Source organism: Empidonax traillii, unplaced genomic scaffold, assembly GCF_003031625.1.
Source record: "Empidonax traillii isolate 1590-97213 ecotype Southwest subspecies unplaced genomic scaffold, ASM303162v1 scaffold992:size1346157, whole genome shotgun sequence".
Taxonomy (NCBI): Eukaryota; Metazoa; Chordata; class Aves; order Passeriformes; family Tyrannidae; genus Empidonax; species Empidonax traillii.
Window position 1 is genome coordinate 1055651 of NW_020956185.1, and position 12951 is coordinate 1068601.

Here is a 12951-nt window from a genome sequence, read left to right on the forward strand (position 1 = left end):
GAGGTCCAAGACTTCCTATCAGCTTTCACCTTCCCGGTTGTGCCTTCTGTAGCCTTGTGCTTGAATTAAGAGGGCAGGAGTCCCCTGGAAGCTGCCCTGCAGACCTTCTGAGCTGGCCTTAAAGACACCTTTCAAATGCAGGAGCTGGAGGAGCATTTACAAGCACAAACGTGCAGCAGTTCCAGCTGCTTGGATTTCCAGTCACAGCAAGCTGGGACCTAGCTGGAATATAGCTACCAGTTAAGGAGAAGGCACAAGGGATAACACAGCAGGATTTCTGACACGGGAATCACACAGCAGAGAGGGCATCGCCTTGGAGGCACTGCCATAAAACCTGATACCAGAGTAAAGTCCCTGAGCCCAGTGTGTGGAGACTGCCTGGAATGCCATGCAGGACCTGCTCTGGCTGGGCTGCCAGACTGCCCTGGAGACCAGGCTGGCACGTGTGGACTGAAATACTCGATGCTGCTTTAACAAACTAATATTTGCACACATAAACATTTGGTTTGTGACTTAGACCCACAGCACCTACCATGAAGCACAAGCCTGGGAATTTCCTCCACGTGCCAAATCCAGGAGAGTTTACTGGCTTCACACTAGGTATTGTCAAGAAACAGAGCGTGCAGCTTTTGTGTTTTATCAGTAGAGACATCTTCACCCCACCAAAGCCCAGATGGGTTTATTTATTACCCACCAGAGAAACAGAAGATTGTAAAATTGCTCCAGGTCCTGGAGCTCCTCCATCACTGTTAAAACGCTCATTTTCCTTATCTGACTGCCTCAAAAGCCTGCTTACAATTGTTTAGTTTGTTAATTTATTATTATTTTGTACATCAGGTCTCTGACCTCACTCTTAGTCCAGTCAGCCTGAGTCATTACCAGCATTTCCCAGGAGCCAGTTTGCCTCCTGGTCCATGGAATACAGAGTCTCAGCTCAGGAGCTGTTGCACTCCAGAGTACTCGGACACAGCCAGGCAGGGATCTCCCATTGCCCTGGTCCAGCGCTGTGCTGGAGAGATAGGAAACCTTATTGCCCTAGACTGTTCTGAAAGGAAAACCATCCCTGTTCCTCCATTCCCTCCTTTTCCTCCTGCAAAGCCAAGTGACTTTGCAGGTCTTGATGCCCAGGAAGGACTGAGTCTGATGCAGGCTCCAGGGATGGGGCTGGGCAGGTCGTGCCTGTTCCAAGTGTAATTTTTTCCTGCTCATTAACACTTTGCTCGATGCACTTTGGTTGGTGCCTGGGTTGTGATTTTTCAGACAACTGTGGCTTAGCTGCTGCTGCTTTTATGGTGAGAGAAAAGACCGAGAAGTTGACAAATCTGATGTAGAGGGATTATTTATATGAAATAAAAGTTGGAATGAGGAAAAACCTCGTTTCTTACTGTTTCTCACATGTAGAGTTTTCTGAATTGACCCTGTAATCTCTGCTTTTTAGAGGAACAGCTCCAGTTCAGAGTGCTGATCCTTTCAGGAAGTGCTGAACTCCTGAGCTAGCTCAGCTCCCTCACCCAAAAGCTTCCTGCAGCAATGCCAGGAAGACAAGGGTCACTTTTTCATCGAGGCATCAAAGCCACCACCTCATCACCACTGCACCTTCCTCACAAGCAAACGTGTTGGTAGCTCAGAGAGTACCAAGTCACCTTCCTGCAGAGGTACCTGTTCCCTCCCAGCAGCGCTTGGCAGCTCAGGGATTTGGTGGAAGTTATTCCAGCTCTTCCAGAGCCCGGGGAAGCAGCAGCACTCCCAGGCAGAATGCTTTTTCCTTCAAAGGAGCAGCTTGCCACTAGACACTCTTCTTCATGGTAAAATGCACCATCGGTGCATTTAGCAACTCGGTAGCTCAAACTATCAAAATTGATCCCAGACCAGTGAGTCAGCTCTTGTATAATGAGATCAATTTAAAAAACCTCAAGCCAAGGACAGAAATACATCTGGACAAAGCTGGAGGTATTTGTTCCCAAAGCAATTACTAAGGGAGGCAACAACATAAAACCCTGACAGCAGTTCCAGCTCTCCATTCCCACCTCAGCAAGTGCAATACCTGCAGCAAGAGCACACCCAGGGCACCAAGCATTGAAGCCCTATGGAGTCTCTAGAAGTAGAAATAACAGAACAGTTCACTGATGTCCCAGCCAGTCCCACTCCACCAAACTGGTTCCAGATGGCAGAGGGGACTGGCACTTAATCAGCAGTTTGGTATTTTAAGTGCATAATACAGCAGTTAGTGCTTCCTAAGTCAGTAAGAGGCCCAGAGCAGCAGCAGCAACAGCACTGCTGGGAAGCTCAGGACACTGCTTGCTGCCTTCCCTGGAAAGGTTGTACAGCAACACCTCGACCAGCTCACAGGCTCAGCAGCCACTGGCAGGCAACTCTGGGAATTCCGTGGCTGCTTCCTGCTCACACCATCCCAGGGCAGTGACAGCAGCTGACCAGACAAAGGGCTTTCCCAAAACTGCCTTCCAACACCCGTGGAACAGCCAGAAGCCAAACTTCACCTCCTTAGCTTCACACTCCATCTTGGCTATGACTGTTTCTAACCCTATTCCCTTTTCCACATGCTCTGGCAGCTCCAGGACTCAAAGCCAGCCATCGGCAAATCCCCCCAGGGCAGCCACTGAGATCAGCTTTGAGTTCCCCGAGGGAAATGCCCGATGCCCAGAAGCAGCCCCTGATTTTGCCATCATGGCTACACCACATGAGCTCTGCTCATGGACTAAGACAAACCTCCCTGTCAGAAACACGGTCCAGGAAAGTGGGATTAGGCTGATGTGCATTGCATCAGCTGAGCCCACGAGAGAATGTGCGTGGGGAAAAGGGAGCTCTCAGAGATGGAAATGGGAGCCAGCTGCTGGAGCACATTACATGCTCCACTAACTCTTCTTCCAGCTATTTCCCTTCCTTCTGGTCCCTCTGCACGTGAGTTACACCAAACGCTCTCCCTGAACAAACAGGGCTCACTGGGACAAGCCCAGTGTGCACAGGCAGAGGACAAGTATTGCATGTCAATCAATAGGGGTGAGCCAGAGGCACCTGCCTGCAAGGAGAGAGCCCAGGTTTGGACAAACACCCTCTCTTCCCTCTGCCACAATTCTTTAAAGGTTTTTAAAGGACAAAAAGCTGCAACTCGGGCCCTAAATGATACAGAGACTTTAAAAGCTTGGAGGAAAAGTTGGCATTACAGAATTATCACCATGGTTAATCAATAAAAAAATGAAGTAAAAAAATGGAAGCTCAGGTGCCAGAATTCCAGTCGTGTGCTTACAGCCACTGTGCCTTTACAGGAGCATCCCAGAGTCAGGAGTCCCGAGCCTTGTCAGCTTCCTCCCCTCACTACAGCAAAGGGCTCCAAGGCATTTCCCTCACATCTGAGGAGCTCCTTCACCCAAACTGACTTTCAGCCATCTCCCTTCCACATCAACACACACGCTGGGAATTTGGCACTGTTCTCTTGGCAGGTAATGTGCAGGGCAGCAGCTGTGTGAAGGGAATAACCCTCCCCTGGCAATGCAAAGGAAACAACATCCTGCATCATGAGGTTGCAGCCATTTCCATCTTGGAAGCCTCACACCACCCTGTGCCTTGTCTTGCCTGAGACAATCACACCAAATGAACTGAATGCTTTTATTTTTTTGAGGAGCAATGAAGGGAAAGGCTGAACTGGAGCTGAAGTAACACAGCAGACAACACAACCCTCTGCCTTTTAAACCTGAGCTTTACCTCAGACTGGTGACTGCACCATTTTAGGACACTAAAACAATTCTGTTGGGATGCAGATGACACTCAGTACAACACAATGCAAAAATTCCCAGTCCAAGCTGTTCTCTGTTGCAGCCAACCTACTTCCCAAGAAATCCCCAATACCCTGAACTTTAAATTAGCTTACACCTAGAAACCCGTCTAGACAAGCCCTTTTTGTTACTAGAAGTATTTGTAAAGTGTACTTAGTCACCAATTTCTTCGACAGTCTGTCACACCGAGAGTCACAAGCGCAGCAACGGGCTCATCACAGGCTGGCAGCAGCATCCTGACGGGAACACAGCTGCCTCCATGCCTGGCTAGGGAAAGGATGGGGAACAGATTGTAGCTGAAGAATCTGGGCCTGAAGAATCACCTGAGCTGCCTGGCCCTTAGGGTTGCAGCCCAGGATCCTCCCGTGTCTCCCCCAGGCTGCCTCCCCTCTCTGGCTCAGTACAATCAGAGTAAGGCCATGGGATGCTCCAAAGCCAGTTGTAACAGGTACAGAAATAGCAGCATTTCACTGAGATCTGTTTGTCAGCAGAGGAGAAGATGCAAAAACACAGTCTGGGAACTCATCAAGCCTGCACTTTCCTCCAGGAATGCAGACAGCCACAACCATCCTCGTACTGGCTCATCAACTATTTTTAGCAGCAGCAAGGGAGGCAGCCATCAGGAAAGGGCCTGTTCCCTTTGATCCACAGATCTGAGCACTGTCCCAGAGATCCTCTGCCCCCAAACCCACAAACCAGGTAAAGAGCTGTAGGTTGTTCCTGCTCCCAAGTACGAGGCGTCTCTCGGCAGTTCCACGGCAGGTTGGAAGAGGGCCACGCAGCCCATTTCATTCCACTCACTTCCTCTCCCTCCCGCGCCACACAGACGGGCTCGATGAGTCTTCTGAGAGCAATTGGAGTTAAAGTGAAGGATGCCAGGGGGCCCTGGAAACCAGCACATGTTGGATGTACCACGCTGAGCCACTACAGAGCAACCAAGCTGCAGGCCAGGAGCAGAGAAATCCCAGGATCTGTGTCATCCCACCCAGCTTTATTTATCTCCGAAGATTTTATGAGATAAACATAAGCTCCTTCTCAGAGACACTTCCCAACTGGTAATATGTTTAGCACCCGAGCCAAGGAACAGCCTAAACTGAACTGGCACGACAGTGAGCCTGGTTTGTTTCTCTGTCACTCATTCCTCCTTCGGGGAGCTGCAGAAACCTTCCCCTGCAACCAGAGGTGTATCCCAAGGACAGCAAATGGCACCGCTGTCACCAGGACCCAGAGCTACCACAGGCGTGCGCAGCCCCACGGACAGGGATGAACACACTGCCGGCAGAGCTAGCAGGGAACCAAAGCCACTCACACAACAGACACCGTGGGGTGTCCAGGAGCTGCTGCTGCCCTGGGACAGCTCAGCCTTCTGCTGCCACGGATGTTCGGTCTCCAGCCCCTCCACCTGCCCCGCAGGAGGGTGGCACTGATCCCATTTTGGCTGAGGTGACTAAGCGGGATCATTTTGTCCTCCCCACCAGCCTTCTGTTCTAACATCACACAGCCTTCCCTGCACGCTCCGCAGAGAACTGCCAAGGAGGCTCAAAAGAAGATCCCAAAGCACTCTCTCCCTGCAAGCTCCCGCTTCTACCTTCCACAGACACTGTAAAGACAATGCCCAACTGACACAGCCCTAACACAGCACCACAGCCCCACACACCCTGATTTCGGTATGAAACAGCTCTTTTCAAACACCAAATGCCTTGTTTTATGGTACCTTTGTGATCTGCACAACTGAAATGCGTATGCTGCCTTGCAGCACATCTTATCCCTCAACAGAGGGGATCTGAACTGCTGGGATTGTTTCACAGGGATGCAGCACAGCCTGGCAGCCTCACTGATTCAGCCAAATCCATCCACCTGGAAAGCAGCAGCCTGGAACAACACAGCTCTTATGGTTTCCTAGTTCATATCCCACATCATTAAAGAGTCATTAAAGGCCATTTTTTTGCTCAAGGAATAGGACATTTCTGAAGACTACAGGGCAGGCAAACACTGGGAGGAGAGGCTGCCCAGGGTACATCAGGAACTGCCCAGCCCAGACCTGCCCTGGCTCCGGGTGCCCCCAGGGCACAGGGATGATCCATAAGCACTGCCACCCCTCGCAGGCAGGAGGGCAGGAGCACGGGGGTACAACCACACCACAGCTTGGAGCCCACCACCACAGCTCCACCTGCTCTGCCAGCACAGATCCAACCTTTCCAGCACCACCGCTTCCTTTCCATGATCAGCAGGATTTAGGCAGATACGGAGGTTTCTCCAGCCTCGCCTACAGAGATCAACAACAAATGAATCAACATCATATACCACAGTTCCCATTGCAGCAGCCACATTTCTGCTACTCAGAGCCCTTCCAGTTCAGCATTCCTCCTCCCACCATCGAAGAGAACATACTGTGTTACAGAGACTTTCATATTGGGAAAATATTTTAATATAGTAAACAAGTCAATTTACCTTCCACATATTTTAAATAAGTTTATGCTCATCGTTAAACAAAACTGGTTTTACTTAAACAACGGAATACAGCCTCTAAATTCGTATTGTTCCCAGCTGATCCTGTAAATAGTGAGGAATTTTGGACACCGATATCCTTGTATAGGTAACAGACTGGCATAAACAGCGCAGGAATTCGATGCGGGTTCAACGGGAGAAGCTAGCCCTGGTGAAGAAGGAAACGAAGCCACAAAATTCCCTTTCGAGGACAAACGGAGGGGGAAAAGAAGGTACCGCAGTTCCACCGATTCCGGCGCGGCCGAGCCAGTGCCAGGTCAGTGTCCGCTCAGTGTCCGGTCCGTGTCCCGGCGCTCCGCGGTGCCGCGGGGGCGGCCGAGCCCTCGCTCTCCATGCTGGGCCGGGCCCTCGCTCTCCATCGCCGGCGGAGCGGCCTCGGCCCCCATCAGGGGCTGCCTCCCTCAGGGGCTGCGGGGCCGGGCGCGGTGGCGGCGGGCGGGGCGGTGGCGGTGGCGGGGCGGGGGCCGGGCCCGGGGCCGGGGCGCGGTGGCGCGGGCGGAGGCCCCGCCGTGGGTCCGGCGCGGAGCTGCGCGGGGGTGGCGGCGGCGGGGCCGGAGGAGCCGCCGGTGCCGCGCACCGGCTGCCAGATGAGGCTGTAGTAGACGGCGAGCACGATGGCGGCCAGCGAGACGGACAGCACGTAGGCCAGCACGGTGGCCAGGCGCACCCACTTCTTGTTGGTCTTGGCCGCCATGCGCGCCTTCTTGTCCCCGGTGTAAGTGGCGGGCTTGCCCCGCTCCGCGCCCGCCTCCTTCTCCTTCATCGGGGCCCGGCCCTTGGCCCGCTGCTCCACCGAGCCCTCCGTGCTGGCTCCGGCCCGGATCGGCCGCCGCCGCCGCTCAGGACATGCCGGTACCGCCCGCGCCGCCGCCGGTGCCGCTGCCCGCGCTGCCCCGCCGGGGGCGAGGGGCGGTGCCAAGGGGGCAACACCGCCCTCAGGGGAGGGGACTGGGGGAGGGGACACAGCAGGGAGGGCGGGAAAGAGGCGGAGCTCCTTTAAAAGGACTCTCGGGGGGGGAGCTGCCCCCTCCCGTCCGCCAGAGCCCCCCAAAGCTGCCCAGCCGTTCCGGAGTCCGTCGTTGCGGAGAGAGGCAGGTGATGGCTCAGTTCCTCGCCGGGCCGTGGTGAAGGCTCCTGGCACGCGCCCGGAGCTGGAGGAGGTCAGGAGGCCCCTCTCTACCCTGGCCCCTTGGAGCTCCTTCTTGATGCCTCCCTGCTGCAGGTACGTGCTGCCTGCACCCTCCGTGAGGCTGGAACAGTGCCCGAGCTAAGGAGCAAGTTTAGAGGGAAAGGCTTCCTCCAAACTGGCCTCGTCCCAAACCTGTTCTTGATACAAACTAAACCTTCTCTTAAAGCATGGGTTCACCTCACTCCCCAGGTGATAGTTCCCTACAAAGGCATTGTATTCTCATGTTCAAAAGACAACTAAAACACCAATTTAGGGTATAATTTAGCTTTGTTTTCTTTATGTGAATGATGCAGTTTCTTGTTTTAAAATAATTTTCTCCCTCCTTTCAATCTCAGGTGTGGTAGTTGCAGCAGAAACTTCACGTAAACCAGGAGTTGTAGTTCTGGAGGAGGCAACAGTAGCTGGAGAACTGCCTGTTACCCAGAGAGGCTTCAGAGAAAGTGAGTGAGTTTTGAGTTAACAGCAGTATTTTATTTGTGCTTACAGTTGCAGGAAAATTGTGGACAGTTGGGAGAGAGGGAGAAGTTTTTGAAGGAAGTACAGAGCTTGTAGCTCTGAGGAAGACTCGTGAGGCAGAAGATATGTTAGGGAATAAATGGAGTAGCTTCAAAATAGCTGCAATTCTTGGAAAAGGTGGATTGTGTTGGCCAGAGGCTCCAGTGCTTCTGTCTGCATGTGGAGGGGGAACACTGCTTAGGGTCTGTGTGCACTGACTGGGCAGGGCTGGGAGCCCCCGTGTCCAGCAGCAAAAGGAACACCTGGAAGGGGCTCAGCATGGGATGCCTGGCTGATTGTTCTGACAGGGGCCTGTTCAGGGCAGAGGGGTCTCATTGCCCTTGGCTGAGGAGTTAGACTAGATGGTTTTTCAGGTTCCCTTCCCTTTTGAACTACAGATAGACTTGCTGTAGCCTCCTGAAGTATTTAATGTTGATGAGATGTTGCTGTACATCTGGGGAATATTTGTTAGAAGGTCCTGGGGCCTTTCTTTGTGCCTTGTGTGTCTCCTGCCCTCATTGCTTACAGGTGATTGTATTCTCCTCGTCAAGCCTGATGCCCCACACCTGATCAGCACAAGCTGCACTGCATTAATTGATGGTGCCCTGCTGGCAGAGCTTCCCTGAGTTACACAATTGCCTTTTCTGTGGTGTACTGTAGACTCTATACCCGCCTTCCCTTGTCTGTGTAGGTTTAGGTTGAATTATAGGTGTGAGTTTATAGCAATTCCTACAAAATGGATTTTCTAGTATTTTTTCAGTATGTTTTTCCTCAGTGATGGGTTTGGTCCAGCCTGTTCTCCCCTTGCTTCTCCTCTTCCATTCAGCAAGTGAGGTGATGATGAGTTGCTACCTCTCACAAGTCCTTTCCCTATGCTCTGGCTTAATTCCTGTTCTGGAATTTCTGGGGGAGAGGATTGACATGTGCAGGCAGTTCCTGTGGTCTTGGCAGTTTTGATGATTCCGATGCTTGTCTAGTCCAGGATGTCTTCCTGCATTTTAAGTTTGTCCTGGGAGCCAGACTGGACTGGCTAAGGACATGCAGGGGAGTTGTAGGAACATTCCCAGCAACTGTGTGAGTGTGGTGTGGTTGAGATCCCAGCGTGTCATTCTGGAGATATTCTGCCTTCAGCCCAAGGGCTACACCTCCCCACTGCATTTATTCATAGCTCCTTCATGCTGCAGTGGAGACCTGCCCTTCGTGGAACACACAGTGCCATGGTATTATTGCAGAAATTCAGTGTTCTCGAGGCTCTCTCCTCCCTGCCAGCCCTCTGCTCTCATGGCTCTGAGTAAGGCCAGGCGTGTGTTCATTAAATGTTGTGAAGTCTTGGCTTTTGCCGAAGTCAGATGAAAGCTTTTCTTGTTACTGTGAACAAGTAAAGGGGTGTGAGCTTCTTTGCAGGCAGCTGCCAGCAGGTGTGTGCCTTCTGTTCCTAAACTGAGTTCCTTGCTAACAACCTCACTGAGGCAAGTGAGAGCCAGGAGCCAGAGCTGCAGTCACGGTGTTTCCTTTGTCCTTGGAGTGTTAGCAGAGATCCCAGGCTGTGCTCTGAGTGGGCTCCTGAGGTGCAGGATTGGGGCTCTGCGGTCTTGTGAAGTCAGGGACTGTGTCTGACACCAGACAAAGCTGGCAAATCACCCCTGTCTGGAATTTCCTCCTAAAGAGCACAAGAGATCACTCACTTGAGGCACGTGGTGCACACTGCAACTATGTGCCAAGGCAGGAGAGCTCTGCAACCTTTGGGCAGCCTTCCTCCCACCACAGCCCAAAAACTACTCTGCAGGGTCCTGTTCTTTATAAGATGCTTTAATTTACTTTATTATGACTTTAATTTTGACTTGTTGGGTCTGAGGATCCACTAGAAAACTGTTTACTCCCTGCCTTACGCACCTGAGTGATGTTAAAACCCTGAGTGCTGAGACAGATGTCCTGCTGGAGACTTGGGAGTTCCACCTCCCTGAGTGAGCAGCATGGCTTGAACCCTGCTGCTGACTTGCTGCAGTGGGATGTTTGCCTGCTCTCCAAGGGCCCCTGAAGGATGGAGCTAAATAAACCTGTGTTATTGATTTCCCATGCTCGGAGTTTGTGGATGGCAACCGAGTGCTGCAGGATAGGGAAGACTTCATTAAGGAAAGATTGCTGGCTTGAGGTACTGCCTCTGTAGAAGCAAACCCTGCTTCTGGAGCAGCAGGGCATTGGATGGGATGCCTGGGAGGTGGGTGAGTGAGTGTCTGTTGTTCACAGAGGCCTCCCAGGGCTGATAAATTCACCTGGTCCTGCCCTGGGACAAGGGCTGGCCTGGATGGCTCCCCCCAGTGCCTGTGGTTCCTGTGCCCTGGTGTGACACCCTCCAAGTGCTCGTTATCCCTGAGCTGGGACCTTTGTTACTCTGCTGAGTAACTCCAGCCAGCAGCACTCACTGGTGTGCTGCCACACAGTCCCTTGGTGAGCCCTGGCCCTGGTTCTTGGTGGTTCTTCTACATCATCTGGGCAGATTATAGAGAATTGTAACTTTATTTATTGGCTCTGTGTTGATGTTTTAACTTTACAGTGTCTCCTTGGTCACATTTTTGAGCTGGGGAGGAGGGCGATGGATGAGATCTTTCTACCTGCCTCCTAGTGTTTGAAGGATGGAATAGTTTGTTTAAATTAATCTTTCTGTGCTGAAGTCCTTGAGCAAATACTCTGCTAGGCTGGAGCCTGCTGTCACAGAGAAGTCCCTGCTCATGACAGGAATCATCACTCAAGCTCTGCTGTCTCCCTTCTATAGGAAATACTCCCTATCTCTCACTGCTGCTCCAGCCTCCTGTTGGAGCCTGAGGGAATCTGTTTCTGTTCCTCTCTGGCATTTTCCTCTTACACACTGAAATGTCTCTCATGTGGGAAGGTGCAGTCTCACTTGTTAATCCAATAGCAGATGGGGAAGGTTGGGGATGTCCTTTTAATTCCTTCAGCTCTGTTTTAGCTGTGACAGTGAAGCTGGCACAACCCACAGTCTTGCACTGACGGGGACAGTGCTCTGCAGAGGTTATGGGAGTGGGCAAGGTGTTAGAAGCGATGCCAAATTTCAGACACAACAGTGGGTGTTTGCTGGGTTTGCCCGGGACTGAGGCCTTGGGCAGAAAGCTCAGGGGAGCCCAGGGCAGCTCCAGCCTTGTATCATCGTTGTAGGGAAGCCCCTTTTGAGCCATTTTATTATCCTGTGTGTTGCCTACAACTGGCTCTGAAAATAAAGCTCTAAGACTCAGCTGCTGAGTTTTAGGAGCCAGGCGTTCCTTGATTTTGATGCCCTGCATGGTCACAGCACACTGCCTGCCCTGGCAATCAACTCCCCAAGTATAGCTGATATGGCAGCACTACAAGATTGTTCAGTTTCTCTCCCTGCATTCCTGTTACATATCCAGGACACTTCCCAGCACTGATTACCATGTACACAAATCCTTGTAAGGTCTCTGAGGGGCTCCATCGAGGATCTCTGCTGGTCACCTGTGCAGCCAGACTCTGTTATGCCAAACAGCTTGTTTATTCTTCAAAGTCAGCTTGACTTAGCTTAAGTTGTGTCCTTGCTGAGTTACGCTAAGGCAAGGTGCAGTTTTACCTGCTTTAAAGATCAAATAAATTCTTTTATGTTTGAGGAGGACATGTTAATTCACCTTATATGAAACAATGGGCCTTTGAATGTGATAATGCATCCTGAGCATGGGGCAGTTTCTCCTTGCAGAGAAAACCTCAGAAGTGGCTGTTAGTGCCTGACTCCCTCCATTTCTGTGTGCCTGGCTTTGGGAGCTGAATAAGGAAAATGGCCTGGACTCATCTGGATAAACCTGGGCAAGGCAGGGTTATTTGCCTCAATTAAAATATCAGCCTGAAACCTCTCCCAATTCTGCTGGAGCTGATTCTGAGTTGATACATCTTCCTGTTTTCACACTTCTGCCATCCTGGTTCAGACTCAGATGAAAATGGAGCTGGAAAGTCCCAGGAGGGAGGCTGTTCTGATGCTCCCAAGAGCAGAAAATGTGTAAAATCTCAGCAGCAAGTTCGCTGTCCACCTGTGAACAGGGGGCAGATCTGTTGGCAATGAGTTCAACATGGTGTTAACAAGGAACCCCACTTGTCTTCAGCTAAAGCTTGTCTTACAACCACTGCTCAGGGAAGTGTTTCTTCCAGATCCAGTGCTTTGGTAACCCCCCACTCCTCTGGAGGTGTGCATTTCCAGCAGAGGTCTTCACATGGATGTGCTTATGGAACAGGATTATTCCTCAGTGCTCTGTGCACTGGGGCATGTATTATTGTCAGCTAGAAAACAGGGTGGGGGGTGCAGGGAGCCTGGGACCAGCTGTTCCTTTCCTGTGATCCAAGAGACCAGAAATGGTGCAGAATGAAATCAAACCTGCCCTGCTCCCCTGTGTGCCCCGAGTGCTCACATGGGCCAGAGCTGGGCTTTCCAGCAGGGAAGCTGCCCTGCTTTTTGGGAACATGCCTCACTGTGTGGAACCCCTGATACACCTGAATGCTGTAGAATGACCTTCCTTGTCCTTCTTTAGCAATTCCCCTTTCACATGCCGTTTGTTTCTGTTCCCATGTTTATCTGACTGCATCCAATATTAAATGTTTCCTAGGGACCTCCTTTCTAAGAATCTGGACTCAGCTTGTGTGTTTTGTGCTGTTTGTTCCTGGCTTCGTAATGTGGTGAAATAAAGAAAATAATTTCCAAGATCTAATTTTGACCTCTATAAAGACAGCAGATGATTTAAAATCATGGAAGCCTGGGATGGTTTGGGTTGGAAGGGACCTTAAAGCCCACCCAGTCCCACTCCCTGCCATGGACAGGGACACCTTTCACTAGCCCAGGTTGCTCCAAGCCCCATCCAACCTGGCCTTGGACACTTCCAGGGATGGGGCAGTTCCCCTTGACTCTGATTACTCATCATGTCTGGAGAAGCTGTGGAAAATGCATGAACAACA

At 51.6% G+C, this 12951-nt stretch overlaps 2 protein-coding genes across 2 annotated transcripts in view; one reads left to right on the top strand and one right to left on the bottom strand.

Moving 5' to 3' along the window:
- Positions 1-6196: 6196 nt before the first annotated feature.
- On the bottom strand, positions 6197-7205 carry INAFM2 (InaF motif containing 2). The gene has a single exon (XM_027903780.1). It carries the CDS (start codon positions 7060-7062, stop codon positions 6685-6687), a length of 378 nt encoding a protein of 125 aa, XP_027759581.1. The 5' UTR covers positions 7063-7205; the 3' UTR covers positions 6197-6684.
- Positions 7206-7505: 300 nt separating this feature from the next.
- The window catches only part of PLCB2 (phospholipase C beta 2), a 43083-nt gene continuing 37637 nt past the window's right edge, over positions 7506-12951 (top strand). The window contains exons 1-2 of the mRNA XM_027903713.1: positions 7506-7521; positions 7824-7928. The gene's annotated coding sequence lies outside the window, so the exon portion shown is untranslated. The remainder of the gene's footprint in view (positions 7522-7823; positions 7929-12951) is intronic.